Source organism: Agelaius phoeniceus, chromosome 8, assembly GCF_051311805.1.
Source record: "Agelaius phoeniceus isolate bAgePho1 chromosome 8, bAgePho1.hap1, whole genome shotgun sequence".
Taxonomy (NCBI): domain Eukaryota; kingdom Metazoa; phylum Chordata; class Aves; order Passeriformes; family Icteridae; genus Agelaius; species Agelaius phoeniceus.
Genome location: NC_135272.1, coordinates 21456011 through 21470601, shown reverse-complemented (window position 1 = coordinate 21470601; position 14591 = coordinate 21456011). Strand labels below are relative to the sequence as shown.

Here is a 14591-nt window from a genome sequence, read left to right as displayed (position 1 = left end):
CTGCGTAAGACCAGCTTCTTTATATAGTTTATAAAAATAGAGGATATTTTTTTTTTTTTTTTTTTTTTATTAGGTATTCTGTACCTGAAAGGGTTTTTTTCTCCCCTCTCAAGTTCTGTGTGAATTGAGTTTTCACAGAGAAGAGAGGTGACAGACTTCAAAGACCAAGGCTGCTGCATCAGAATTTCTTCTATGAGAAGGAGGAAGTAAATTCGATTAATTTTTAGCATGGTTAGTATCAAGGACTAAGTATAAGAGTTTGCTGCTTCTAACTAAAGAAAGATTTAATTATTTTTTTTTAAAGGCTGTACCTTTATTTCACAATTCTTTCAGCATACTTCATGTTTGGGGGGAGTCTGGATGTAGCTTTGGAAAAGGCCAGGAGCAGTCACAGTAGGTTCTAAAGCCTCTGCCCAAAGGTAACCTTAGGCTTTCAGGCACTTAGCACCTCCAAGCCTTGGCTGCTACTGAATCAGGTACTGTCTTGAACTGAATACTTCACGTGATTTAGTTGATAAGAGAATTCACTTCAAGTTGCATGTACAGGAGTAAGTACAGAAGCCTTGTTAAGGCAACATTAATGAGACTCAGACACCAGAGCCTTTCCCCTTGACTCCCCACACACGCACCAGACCATGTTCCCTTCCACTTCACCCCTAGGGTTCCCTTAGCAGAGCCCAGAAAGTCTGGTTCCACAAGGCAGTTTATTCCTGGTGCAGGAACAACTGGAGATGGTTCCTCTGAGGAGCACCCCATGGCTTTTATGCCCTCACACTCCTTCCTCTTCCCTTGATGCCAGTGTGGAATTCCTCAGTCTTCTCCTGCCTCCCCTCTCTGTGTCCATCCACCTCACCACTCAGCAGCTTTCATCTCCTTATCCTAAAGGGTGGCTCCCTCCCAGAGCCCAGTCTGTGTTTCCCTCTGCAGGCTGAGCCACCTGGAAGAGAAGTGTTCCCCACCAGCCTTGTCCTGCCCTGCTGCTTTGCCTCCTCTGTTCGCAGGCACTTCTGTGTGCCAGTAGGTTTCCACTAGACTCAGAGAAACTGTGCAGTTTAAACACCAGTAAAGCAGGCTACATGGAGGAATTATTTGCTTTAAGATACTGGTAGTTGGTGTAAATACTGCTATTGAAAAAAAAGAGGGCTGTGATTTATTGTAAACAAAAGTGTATTTTTTTTCCCAATGAAAGCTTCAACTTTATGCAACAGTAATAAAAATGAAAATTTTGTACAACAAACTGCACTATTAAACATATTCTCCAGTTAAGATACCCAATGATGTTGGGTATTTTAAATATCTCTGCCCAAGTAGCAGTCACTGTCAGATTTCTCCACAAGAACATGACCACTTTACACTTTCAGTGCATTGCTGGTTACAAATACTTTTTAGTTCATAGTTGGAGCACATTAGCAAGTTCAAGACAATAATTAGCATGAGCATGGTATTTCTTAAATGAAAAGGCTGATGTTCACAAAACAATCTTAACCCAAGCTGCGTATTTATTACATCTGGTATGGACAAATTACTTTACTGTGGTCCTGTACTTCAGTGTCATCATTCTAGGAATGCATTTAAGACAGGATTCCTAGAGCAGTTAACCTTTCAAATACTTAAAGCTTGTTCTTACCTCTGCTGAAAATGAATTAAGAGGCCAGGATTCAGAAGTATGCAGATGACTGCCATTAAAATCATAAAGATTGAACAACTTTATACCTAAAGCATTTATAAATTAAACATACAACAGGTAAGTATTGGCCTATATTCAGGTGTATTATGGACATCCAATTCTGCATAATTGTGAATACAGATGTAAATCTGAAAAATACAAGGGTGAAGATTTAAGGTGGTAGAGTGGTCATGCTTTGTGGTGTGCCAGGATCAGGTGATGTTTATTTACTCATGACTTGAGCCTGAACAGTGACTCATAGATGCTACTAAAAAAAAGAATAGTATCACACTGCAGCTCACTTAGTAACAGCTAGGAACGAGCTGGAAAATACCTCATAGGCTCTCATTTGAGCAATATTGCACAATCCTGAACAATCCAGCTTCTCTCCTAAAATTGAGGTCTAGCTTTTGCTTACATATTTCCTGCAGTAGTTAAGAAGATTGAAGTACAGGTCTGTAGCTAAATGTGGAGGGACCATTAAGAGACAAGACTATCCACAACTATTAATTGTTTCTCATGTCATACAGCAGATTCCTGCACTATGCAAACTTTTTTAACTGGTTGGACATGTCTGCTATTCAGTATTTTTAAAAATTCAGTTTTCATACTATAGCTTAGTCCACAAAGTCCTTGCTTTTCACTGTTAGCTACAGCTTAATTTGGGTTAAAGGTTTCCACTGAAGTTTTGAAACAGAGGCTGGTATTGCTGCTAAACCATTTAAATGACTTTAAGAAATAGTACTCTAAAATTGTTGGCTCCCACAGGGCTCACCATCCAATGACTTAATTAAAAATGTTGAACTACTTGAACATTCAAGACGTAAGCATGAGGTAACAATGTGTAAACAGAATCTGATTTGTCCCATATTACAACCTATCCATTCTAGAATAAAATTCTAATTTTCCACAGTTAAAAATTATTTAATGTGCAAATTCTGCCATGCCAAGGTATTAGTAAACTTCAATCTCACAGTTCAGTTTATTCATAACAGCAGCTTGGACTTGGACACATTACTTGCAGTAGTGGTGATTCTTCATAAAACTATTTAGGAAAGAAATCCTCTGCAGGTATTTCACAAGTGGGCAATGTTTTTCACAGAAATGGAAGATGTTCCCTCAGCTGATGTGGTGGCACAGTGAACACTTTCATCCTGTTCAAGATCTGACAAAGTGCACAGAACAGTCAAGCATGCAGAGTTCTTGTTTCTGTAAGAGCACTGAACAGCAGGCAGCCTTCTGGCCTCTGCCGGGTCATTCAGTGGCATGTTCATTCTTTGACAAGCCCTGTCCTGAGTTACTGACTGAAGGGCAGGACTGAAAGAACCATTAATCAAATCTGAGTAAAGAAATATCTTTTTAAAAAGGTGCAGATTGTTTTTATCAAATGTCTTGGGCCACCTCTAGTGGCAGGCATCAATATTCTCTTCTGCTGGTGGAGAAGCTACGAATCATTTGTATGAGAAATTTTCTTCCACAGTAAAGTTTTTAAGTTATTGAGTATTAAAGAATGCTCCATTTCCATCTGATTTGCTGTGACTTTAAGGGCAATGCACAAGTACAGTTGTTTCTCTAGTTCTTCATGGATATCAGGAGGAGCACCACGAAGCAGATAGTCTTTAAGGAGCTGACAAGCTTTTGCTAAGTTTGGCTGAATTACTTCAGTGGTACATCTCATTTTGCTTTGGTCACATAATGTTCTACAGTCTGTACCATAAATGCAGTCCAAATCTGAGTCGCACTGACGATCTTTAATTATCTCCTTTAAATTAATTTCTGGCACTATTTTTCTCATGTCCATCATTTTCAAATCATATTTATCATTATATCCCAAGTTTTTGGCACTTGTATCACACATAAGAAAGTTTCCGTAAGGTCCGTGGAAAATATCTTCCACAAATTCTAAAAGCCCTATAGCTATTTTTGCCTTTCTTGGCCATGATGGAGTGAACCACTGGTCCATGCTTCTTCTGAAGCCAGAGGGAATGAGAAGTTCTATGATCCATGGAAGGCTGATTCCATAGAGAGAGGTATATTCAACTCTTTCGGTCACATAGAGATCTCCACAAAAACCCAGCAGCTTAGGGGTATGTTCTTTATCCTGCAAGATGACCATTAACAGAAACTCTTCTAGCTGCAGGAGTGCCCATGCAGATTTTGCCTCTGGCAAAGAGACTCTTCCATCTTTGTTTCCATCAGCGAAAGACAGGATGAGATTAACCAGTTCTGAAAGATTCCCTTGTTCACCCAGTTTTGCCTGAAAGCAACAAATGAAAAAGATTAGGTATGACTTCATTAACTACTCCCAATCCATCTGTCACTCTGCCTCTGTTCCTCTCCTTCTATGAATAATAGGAATAACCAGCTATGTTGGGTTTTCATTGGTTATGGATGTAACAGGACCCGCCATCAGCAGCCTGCAGAGCTTCCTTTTTGTTCTGTTTTCACACACACTGAGCACACAATCTTCTGAGAGAACTACCTTTCTTTGCACTTCAAAATGCAAATATTAAAATTCAATTATTGTTCTTCATCAGTCTTGGTCAGTCTTTAGAAAAATTGTATCAAGTAGCTTTTTCAATGTTCTCTAAGAAAAAGTATGAAGAATTCAGAAGTTTAGATCAGGTTTAGTTTTCAGCTGATTAGACCTTACAAATGTAGAGGAATAATGTTACGAATTACATTTTGTCCAACTACTAAGGGTACCAAGACAAAACGGAGTACAAATCCCATAATTACAGTGAAATGCTTAGTTTTGTTATTTGATGTAATCACCTCCATTGTAGGACTACAGAGAGAAAAAGCCATTACTGGAATCAGAACTGTTTCATTTTCAGCTAGGCAGATCAACTTTTTCTAAATTTTCCTTAAAACTACCCTAACACACCTGCTGCTCACCATTGTTAGAGACAAAGCTCTTGTAATGCATGACAACTGACATCAGCCTTACATCATGTTCTCTATATCAATACTAGCAAAATCTATAGACATACAAGATGAATGCCAGCTTCCATCATTTAAAGAGTAAGGAAAAAGCCCTGATATAATTAGTTACTTCAAACTTCATGATAATCACCTCTGGGAAAAACTATTTTTTGCTGACTATTTTTCTAGCATACCCTTGAAAAAGGCTCATACAACAGGGTATTTTCTCCAGCTTTGAGAAAACAAGCCATTCTGTCAAAATAGAGTAAATAGGAATATACGTACTTTAAAAAGACCATATACCATTTCTTTGAATTTCTCAACAGTGGTTCCTCTTGTTGGTTTATCAAATAGGACTATTTCCTTCCTTGGTTCTGGGTCAGTACCAAAATCAAGTTGAGCAGCTTCCTCCATCTGGCATTTTATAACACTTTGCAGATTTCCCCAGATTCCTAAATAGATCTATGCAGAAAAAGAGGGGGAAAGGTAAACACTGTAGAAGTTCAACTGAAGACCACCTGTCCTCCAACCATTGCTTGAAGAATCAACACAGATCAGGAACTGAATCCTGTGTGCAGATAATGAATGTGACAATTTGAACAGACAGCCACTGCTGCAGGAGCCACTGCACTGTCAGAACACAGCTCCCCAAACAACAGCCTGGCATCGCTGCCACCTTTGCATAGCTTGTTACGAGGCTGCTGCTTCTACTGGGGATGCAGCATAGCAGAGAAGGCAGTATGATGTACAGAGTGTGCACAGTCTGGCAAACTGTGTCAGGATTTAGGACATATTGTATATGTTCATGTAGTATAAAATAACCATATATCCCTCTACATATAGGACTAATTTCTATTATTGTATATAGGTGCATATTATGTATATTGATTTGTATTACAGTGTATCTTCTTTGTATAGGTGTGTGTGTATATAAATACATACACACACCTATATACCTATATATACCTATATATGTATATACCTATACAAAGGTGTATATATATATATATATACACACACACTCGCACACACGTTCTGCCTGTCACAGCAAATAGAATTTGAAATAATCTGTATTAAGCAGATACAACTTGCTGACACTAAGGTCTACCTTAGTTCTAGACAATGACATTTCAGTGGGAAATAATAAAACTAGATTGGATGAGTAAAGCCTTACCTGGTTATTGGGCTTTGTTGACAAACATTTTCCAAAATACAAAGTTTCTTTAGCACAAAGGCTACTACATGCTGATCCATCAATAACACCAGTCTTGTATTTGTCACACTGAAACAAACGGGGGACAAATATTTAACAAATTGTCTGGGAAAGGAGGCAACAACTGTATCTCTTCCAACACCTGAGTCTTGAAAGAAAAACCTAAGAAAATATTTTAATAACCCTATGCTAAAATATTGTTAAGAGACACAACTGGTTTTATCTGTAACTGAAGCTGTAATCTTACATCAGCATGATGGAATATGAGAATTTAATTAAATCACATGTGGCACAGACTGAATTAGTCAAACACTTGAGAAAGCTATACTAAATACACTTACAATTATTTTCCTGCAGTCATGGCCTCTGCAGAGTTCTGTGTAGGTGGAGTACTGAACATACATAATCCAGCTGCCAACAAACACCACCAGCCAGGAGATGAAGAGATACTTGATCCGCACGTACGACAGACGGACCTAGAGCACACAAACAGAAAATACTGTTTGTAATTCACTGAGCAGCAGGATATTTACTATTTCATTTACTAAAAATCATTTTCTATTTCATCTCTAAGGAATTTGCCTTCCACAGTGACATAATAAGCAGACTGCATTATATGGAACATTTGCTTCCTTCAGTGAGCAAAACTGACAGGGGAGGTCAGTTTGATGTATGTAAGTGGAAGGAAAATTGAGATATAAATAAATAGAAAGAAGGGTATCAGACCCTCACAGGGCAAGCCAGACTGCAGGAACCAATTTGGTCAAAATCATAAACTCCCAGAGCTCAGTTAAGTGCATTTTTCTCTAACAGTTACCTATGTTCCACTCATGGTAAATCAAATCCAACAGACTGGGAATTTGGTAAAAAAAAATCTGTGTTAATGTGTAAATATGCAAGATAGAGATACAATGAGCAGAATGGATATTGGGGTCAGGTTCCATATGCTAAAGTCTGCCACTCCTTCCTTGAAATGACACCATTAATTATGCAAATAAAATTCTTCTATAGTAGCCTCACCTTCCCACAACTGTATGTACAACTTTCCTGTTGTTTCTGTGGCCTCACATATAGAATTTTCACAGGGGCAGAAGGAAAAACTATTTATAAATTAAGAACTGAGGGAGAGCTAAGTGTCTTACAAAGTAGGAGGGATGTTTTGATCTTTTCCTTCTTTTTTTTTCCCTCCTCCTCAGAGTCTGGTGTGCTAACAGGATGATTTTCATATTCACATCAGGATCAGAAACCAATTAGAAGATCAGGATCAGCTTTAGCAGCAGGATATAAGGAAGTGGATGAGAGCAGCTATATTTGGTCAGTACAAGATACATTTCTATCAGTATCCTGACCTTCAGCAATCGCTATAAAAAATACACTATTGAAGACTGATAACATATATTATATACACCAAGTGCACACCCAGGTTCCTCTAGAAGAACTTGCTAAGCCAGATGTAATACTCTATTAAATCTCAAATCTTTAACTAATTTACCCAGATTCCCTTAAAAATCCACATAACCATCCACAACAAACTTAACAATTAATTCACAGGTCTACTATCCACTGCCATGGTCAGGGACTGGACTTTATTTTGCTGCAGTCTGATTCATATTACCTTTGGTTGAGACCCCCTAGTTCATGTATTGGAAGAGAAGAGTGAACAATCTCTATCCACTCTGAACCCATCTGACATGATTTTGTAGGCCTCCATAACACACCTCCCCATGATCTCATCTCTTTTGCAAATTGACAGGTCCTAACTTGACTTTACATCATGGAGAAATTATTCCATATGTTTGGAAAAGGTTCTAAGAAAGGTAGTAATCATGATCAGTTTTGCCATCACATACATACACAGAACTGCAGCAGATGCAAATAAGCAATTTTTTTTTTAACCAGAAAGACTGCAGTAATTTATTAGTATTTATTAAAATATAAAAAACAACCAGCACACATTATACCCTTTCTCTTGGAAACAAAAAATCCAGAAAAAGTCCATTTCAAAAGACCCAAAGGTGATTCCAATTCCCAAAGCTGTGGCCTGCCACATGCCTCAGCTGTGCACCCCTATTCCTTCACACCTTCTCACTTGACAATCTTAGAACTACCTGGTTAAAAAAGAAGAGAGTTACAATTAACTTTTTATTCCAGTAATTTTTTTTAGAGACAGGTTTTATAATTTTGGAGTTTTTTAAAGCTATTTTTAATAACACTGTTATGTAGCAGAACATGAAGCACAGAAAACTACTGGTAAAATCTGGGGAAGATCAACAGAAATAAAACAGACAATTTTAGGGAAAACTGTTTCATGTGTAAAAACTGCTTGGGAACCATAGTTTCTGGGACAACAAACCCTCTTCATTCCTCAGTGCTTGCTGAATCCTTCCATGAACCTTGATAATACATTTTAAACCAAAGTGCTGTTTAATGAAATTTTTTATTACTGTATCCATTTAGTACAACCTCAGAGACCAGCAGCAGCCTGCAGGCCTCAGGACCGCTGCAGAATATTGACCGTTCTCCCAGTATGGATACTGAATATGTTGTCATCCTCCTTAGGCTGAAAGAGAATGTACTTGAGACTGAAAATCCTCCCCAAATGCCACCTGACTACATTGTGTATTGGGCAGGAAGTTCCAGAGAAGCTAGATTTATTTTGAGCTCAGCACTGTGCCAATGGAGTCATGCAGCTTTTGACTTGCAGAAGCTGCCCAGCCAGTTCAGAGCATGGACAACAGCATCCCTCTGCTTACAGACAAACAAGGTTTCACTCTCTGGTTCAAAGGGAATTACTTCTCCTATAAGGACTTCCCCATCAAGTTCAGCAAAAGGCATGATAATTATTTGATTTCTTCCCTACCAAATATTCACGTTCTCCCCAGAAAAGGTCTGTGAGCATTGACACACGTAGCTCACTTCCCTGGCACAGGCACACACTGTCCTAATGAGGGCACAGGGCTTCACTGAGCTGCTCTGGCCACACGGGTGAGGACCCTGAACACAGGGACACACTGCTCTGCAGAGCACTGGAACATTTCTGAGCAGGAAGTCCCAGACAGCATTTAGGGAACAACACATATAGATGGACTCCATTTGAAACTGTGACAAACTGCCAGGAAACTTGTCATAAGAACATTTTTAGGGCAACAGAATGACAGAGTTCCAAATTTATCAAAAAAAGGAAGAAAGTGTTCAAAACAAGGAAACAGTTTCTTTTTTCAACTCTACTCTTCCATCAAGACTAAACATAAGCCAGGGAATGCAAGAATGAGGGAAGCACTTGCAATGCTTGATGTTACAGATTCAACTTCTTCCATCACTTGTATATTCTGCTAAGTCATAAGCACTGAATAATAATTAGACATTCATCCCCTGAAATAGAACTGGAAAACCACTTCTGGCAAAACTCAAGCCTGGATGCACTCCAAAGCATATGGAGAGCAGTGAATCAACATGCAACATAACTTGACAGATTTTTGGTGAGTGTACTTTTTATTTAAAACACTTTTATGGTTAAAGAGTAGGAAAGTGTTTCTTTGTTTAATAGTACAGAGAGCTTAATTCTGGAAAGTATTACACATAACCATAGTGTAGTAATCTCCAAATCAGAGTTGTTCGCTCCATTTGTCTTACATGCTTGCAATAGAAAAGGACAGATGAAAAAAAGTAGGCCAATCATGTTAGAAATTCTGTTTTGTTCTCTGTTCAGTTTGATTTGTCTCTCACAGGAGGCATTTCAGGTAGGCTGACAAGATGTCTGAGAGCATTACCCCACACTGTTTTGGATGCCACAAACAGGACACATGCAAATTTTTAAAAGCAGGCAGTGCGTGCTTATGATATGCCAGTTTCTTGAGTTATTTTGTATCCTGAGTAACCAAAGTGAGGAAACAGAGCTGAGGTATCTTTTGAAATAAAATAACGACCAAGATGGAAAATGGGACATCTCTCCTTAAAGGTTAAACAGAGCACAAGAGATTAAAATCTTAGAGCAAAGAGATTGTTTAGGAAATTTCTTCTGTGTGGGGCTTTAAACTTGATGATTCTTTGGCCCTTCAAAGACAGTCTCTTGTACATTACTGAAGTCCATGAGGCACCTTTAAAGAGTCTGTAAACTTGATCCAGTATCTATAAACTCAAACTTCCACACATACAAGTGCTCTTTACATGATTTTTGTCATAAGGAGTCCTGTTGGTTAGTCCTCAGCCTCACAATACAATTGGTAACTACAGCTATCAGAAAAGAACTTCAGGGCAATGTCCCTTAAATCTGGGACACTAACTCTCCTTGTCAAACAAAATCACAGTGTTAATCACCTAACTGTAAAATCCTATAAATACAATTAAATTATTTTTGTGGTCCTTAGCGGTGTTTAAAAGTTTTTCAGGTTTTAGGGTATTTTTGTTTTGTTTTCTATTATTACATGATTTGCAGTCTAAGCAATGGCAAAGCTTTGTACTTCAGAGTTACTATTCTTTACTTTAACATTTACTCAGGGAGGACCTAACAGGACCTAACACTAAGTTTGGGGCTGAGCTAAGATAGCTAAGAGTGTGTGCCCTGCTCCTTTTACATGAGCTGACACATGGCAGGACATGTTTTTTAGGCTCAAAGATCATCAAGACCTATGGGTCTTGCATTCTGCACAAAAGCTAAAGCATGCATAGAGCAATAGAACATTTGCCAAAGAATATCTGTTGCAACCCAGCTCATAACATCCTGCTTCCATTAGGGCAGAAAAGCTGGAACAAGTATTAAGTTCTGTCTGACAGAACCTGATGTTCTGGCAATTCATTTCACCACATAATGCTCAAGAAGTCTGGAACACCAGCCAGCAAAGGCTGGAATTCACTCCGTGATAACCTTCCACTGTACAAACATCTCCCCTGGTGTGCTACTTGAAATGCTGCATAGAAACATTGCACAAGTCTTTCCACCTTGCTCACAGCCCTCAGTGAGTTAAGTCTACCCATTACTTAGAGGGCTTTGGCTTCTTTGGAGACAAATCTCAATAAAGGGCTCAGCAATCGGTGTAAACCACGACTACACTTGTCATCTACCAACAGTAACATGCAGTGACAAGAAAAGCTAATATATTGATAGTTGCTGCTGTTCTATGGATGCATCAAATATCAATATACATTCACTAACACAGAAAAATATGTTTAAGGTCACAAAGCCACTATTAGCTCTCCTAAAACAAGTCTGTAGAATATGCAAAATCAGCTCTCAGTATAAGAAAGCACAACCAGATTTTTTTTTTAATCTGCAATAGAAACAAGCATTTAACTTCTTTGGCTTTTCTAATAAATAATTCTGTGGTCTTCTTGTTTCTCAGCAGATTTTAAAAGAGCGTATTTTGCTTGGAAGGCCTTAAATTAAATTTTGAGAAGAGTAGAGAAGAATATTATCAGACCTCACCATATGATGATATGAAAGAGACTATCAAGGCAAAGGAGGCAAACAATTTGGAGACTCCTCATTTGAAAGGTAGCGTATAGATTATTAATTAATTTTTGTTTGGATTGAAGGCTTTATGCCATGGGAATTAAAATACTGTACAAGTGTCTACTTCAGTAAATAGATCTAGAGTAATCTTTTTTGGTTTAAAACCCAAGTGATATGGACCCAGAGTTGCAGATACATACCATTTTACCCACTGAAGAGTGTAAAATTAGATCTGTATTATTCTCTTTAAACATTACACCCCACTCCAGGTACTTCCAGAAAGAGAACATGATTTCTCCTCATCTAGAACTTTTCCAAATGTTTTTCAAGATTTTTAAAAGCACCAATGTGAAGTTTAAAATTGTTTAATCCAATGATCACTAAGCATATCAACAGATGACAAACACATAAACAGAATATGTAAGAAAAATAAACATTATTTAGCTCCTCAAACTCAACAAATGCTCACCTTATTTACAATCCAGTTAAAATACAACCCAGCTGATAAAGGGAAACCCAGTGGATAAACCATCAAGCTACCAGAACGTCATGACCGACTAGCATTTCACCGCAGAACTTCCTACGACACAACAGCCACATCACATCCAACCAAAACATCCTTACTCTGCTAACTGAAGTAATGCAAACACGTACCTGCATATAGAAATGCAGAAGTGTGTCTATGAACATATAAGGAAATGCATGGAGCAGCAGTAGAAAAGTGCCCGATATTAATTTTTTAGAAGACAAGCAAAAAAGGGCATGAGTTGCTCCTGCAGGCTGTGGTCCGTGCGCTGACAGGATGGATTCCGCAGCACGGGCGATAGGTGTAAAGCAGGGGCGCGGAGCACAGCACGGGGCTCCCGGGCCGCGGCAGTGCCGCAGGTGTCGCTGCCCCGCCGGCCGTGCCGTGAGCCCGGGCAGCCGCGGGCCGCCCGCCGCGTAACAGGTCCTGCCCGGCCGCTCCGCGGAGCGCGCTGCGCCCGAAGGCGGCGGGAGAGGCCCGATCCGACCGGCGGGCGGGCGGCGAGAGGCACCGCGGCCCCGAGGCCGCCGCCACCTGCTCCCGTGCCCCGACACGGCCGGCCGTGCCCGGCGCCGCCGCCTCCCGCCGGCCGAGCGGCAGCGCGGCGCAGCCGAGCCCCGGCCGCCGCCAGGCGCCGGCGGGAGGGGAGCGGCGGCCGCGCTGGGCCGGGCCGGGGGAAGCGGCGAGAGCCCTGCGGGGGGCGCCCGCTCCGGAGGGAACTTTGCGGGGAGGGACGGGCGCCGGCCCCGGCCCCTCGCCGGCCTACCTGCGCGGAGTGGGGCTTCCTCAGCCAGGCCCCCGGGAAGAGCCGCCTCGCCATGGCAATCACACATCCCCGCAGCGGGCGGCGGTCGGAGGCGGAGCGGTGAGGAGCGCTCCCCCGCCTGCCGCCGCAGTCGCGCCGCCGGCTCCGCTCGGCTCGGCGGGGAAGAGCTGCCTCGGGCACCGGGGCCGCCGAGAGACGGCGGCTGTCAGCGGGCAGGGCGGGCGGCTGCCGCCTCTGCCACCGCTCACGCCGCGCCGAAGGTGCGAACGCGGCAGCCGCGAGGGAGTGAGGCAGGGCTGAGGCGGCGAGGCGAGCCCCGCCCGCCCCGAGCCCCCGGGGCTGTCCCCGTCCCTTTCCTCTCCAGGGCCGCCCGGAGCCCGTGGAGCCGACAGCCACCCCCGAGCTCCCCTCGTGTCTGCCAGAAAGTGCTCGGGGCGCTGTCTGGGGACAATTATGGGGAAGTCAGTTAATAAATAACGCGTGTCGTTGATTGCGAACAGGCTCCCGTCATTGACTGGATAGGGTATTAAAACCAGCTGCAGGCTCCTTACAGTCCTTAAAAAAACCCCAACACCCGAAAACGCCCCGCAAAACCCCAAAAAGGAGCAGTTTCTCCAAAATAAGGAAGGAGCGTTTGCCTGGACACATATTAACACAGATGAGCAAGTTTTTACCGTGAGGTTGGTAAGAGCAGCCTGAATAGGTTGCCCAGAGAAGCTGTGGATGTCCCAGTTGAAGGCCAGGTTGGACAAGGCTTTGAGCAAACTGGTCTACTGGGAGTTGTCCCTGCCCATGGCAGGAGGGTTGGGAAAAGGTGATCTCTAAGGTTCCTTCCAACCCCAGCCATTCTATAATTCTACATTAGTGCCATAAAGTGGAGAAACATTACCTATTTCTTCTTCACCAGGGGATCTCTCAGCTCTTCATACATTGTGGGAAGCCTCAGTCCAATTGAAATTGGTGGGAACACTATTAAGTTCAAGTAAAATCATCCTTTCTTATCAAGGTTTAGGTTTTGCCCAGCCTTCTTGCCTTTATGACTTGATTGTGACTTCTTTTAATGCAGTGTGTTAGCGAGTCAAAGCCAGAAGCTGGGAGTCTCCAGCCCTGCTGCTTTTTGTCTATGAGACTTCAGGCACAAAGATTGTGCCAAGGTGTTGGGGTAAAAATGTGACAAACATAGCATGTTGTGGCTTTGGGTGTTCAGTGCAATTATCAAAGAACGCTGCTTTGATGAAAAGATGAGTCACAAAATACTACTGTAGGGATAAGCTAACTCTTTTTGGCAGGGCTTACTCTTAAGGAAAGATGTGTGCATGGAAACCAAATGTTAGGAGCTCACAAAGAATTTAGAGATTTGTGCTTGAAGATTCAAGAACAGTCTGTGACTGTTTTTTGAATAATATAATCATCACTTCCAGAGTCACCCTGAAGTATAAATCTGAAAATTAATTAGTAAGATTTGGCACTCCTGCAAAAGCAATCCTGGCTTTAGTAACAGCCAGTGACTCTCCCAGGGTTTTCTTCCCTTCCTATTCAGCAGGCCCAGATCCCTGTGCTTTGTGCATCACTCCCCTCTGCAGTTCAGCGGTTTGCTCAAGTTCAGCTGGGTTGTGGACATGCAACAGAGCAGCAACGCAAGAGGAGGCCACAGAGCAAAACATTTTAACTTTTTGCTGAATAATCTCAAGCCCTTACTTCATCCAGTGCTGTATGCCAAGCCTTGGAATGACAGGCTGGGAGTAATTGTGAAATGTCGGTGTCCCATATGGCTGGCAAGGATCTAAATGTTTCATTCCTCTTCCATCTAGATCCAAACAGCTCCTGGCATATGTTCATTAGGGGATATATTTTTCACTTAGTACATGAGATCTTCATCATCTGTGAGAGCAGGTGCTTTATTCCAGCACTGAAATGTTTAGTTCTTCTTCAAGTACTCTTTGTGCCCAGGCTTTGCTAAATGCTAAAATACAAGGCTGTTTCAGCCTTTTTCAGTTACCTGTTAAATTCCTGGTTAAGCTTCAGTAGAGGCAACTCCCATGAAAA

General features: G+C 41.6%; 1 protein-coding gene across 2 annotated transcripts; it reads right to left on the bottom strand.

The window, feature by feature from the left end:
* Nucleotides 1-1149: 1149 nt before the first annotated feature.
* DIPK1A (divergent protein kinase domain 1A) lies at nucleotides 1150-12906 on the bottom strand. 2 transcript variants are annotated; one of them, XM_054637958.2, is made up of 5 exons: nucleotides 12546-12906; nucleotides 6146-6280; nucleotides 5766-5873; nucleotides 4877-5053; nucleotides 1150-3923 (listed from the first exon to the last, which is right to left on the bottom strand). In XM_054637958.2, the coding sequence occupies exons 1-5, from the start codon at nucleotides 12597-12599 to the stop codon at nucleotides 3111-3113; spliced, it is 1287 nt and encodes a 428-aa protein (XP_054493933.1). In that variant the 5' UTR covers nucleotides 12600-12906; the 3' UTR covers nucleotides 1150-3110. The 2 variants fall into 2 exon arrangements, with proteins under 2 accessions (XP_054493933.1, XP_077038370.1); XM_077182255.1 differs by lacking the exon at nucleotides 12546-12906 and adding an exon at nucleotides 11908-12518.
* Nucleotides 12907-14591: the final 1685 nt, after the last annotated feature.

What these genes read in the sequence shown, in the direction of transcription:
- DIPK1A (XM_054637958.2), bottom strand. Translation starts at nt 12,599, where the DNA reads ATGGCGAGGCGGCTCTTCCCGGGGGCCTGGCTGAGGAAGCCCCACTCC. An exon ending in CAACAAAGCCCAATAACCAG is followed by an intron (nt 5,054 to 5,765) that starts GTAAGGCTTTAC and finishes TTTTCTGCATAG; the next exon opens with ATCTATTTAGGAATCTGGGG. An exon ending in TGGTATATGGTCTTTTTAAA is followed by an intron (nt 3,924 to 4,876) that starts GTACGTATATTC and finishes TGTTGCTTTCAG; the next exon opens with GCAAAACTGGGTGAACAAGG.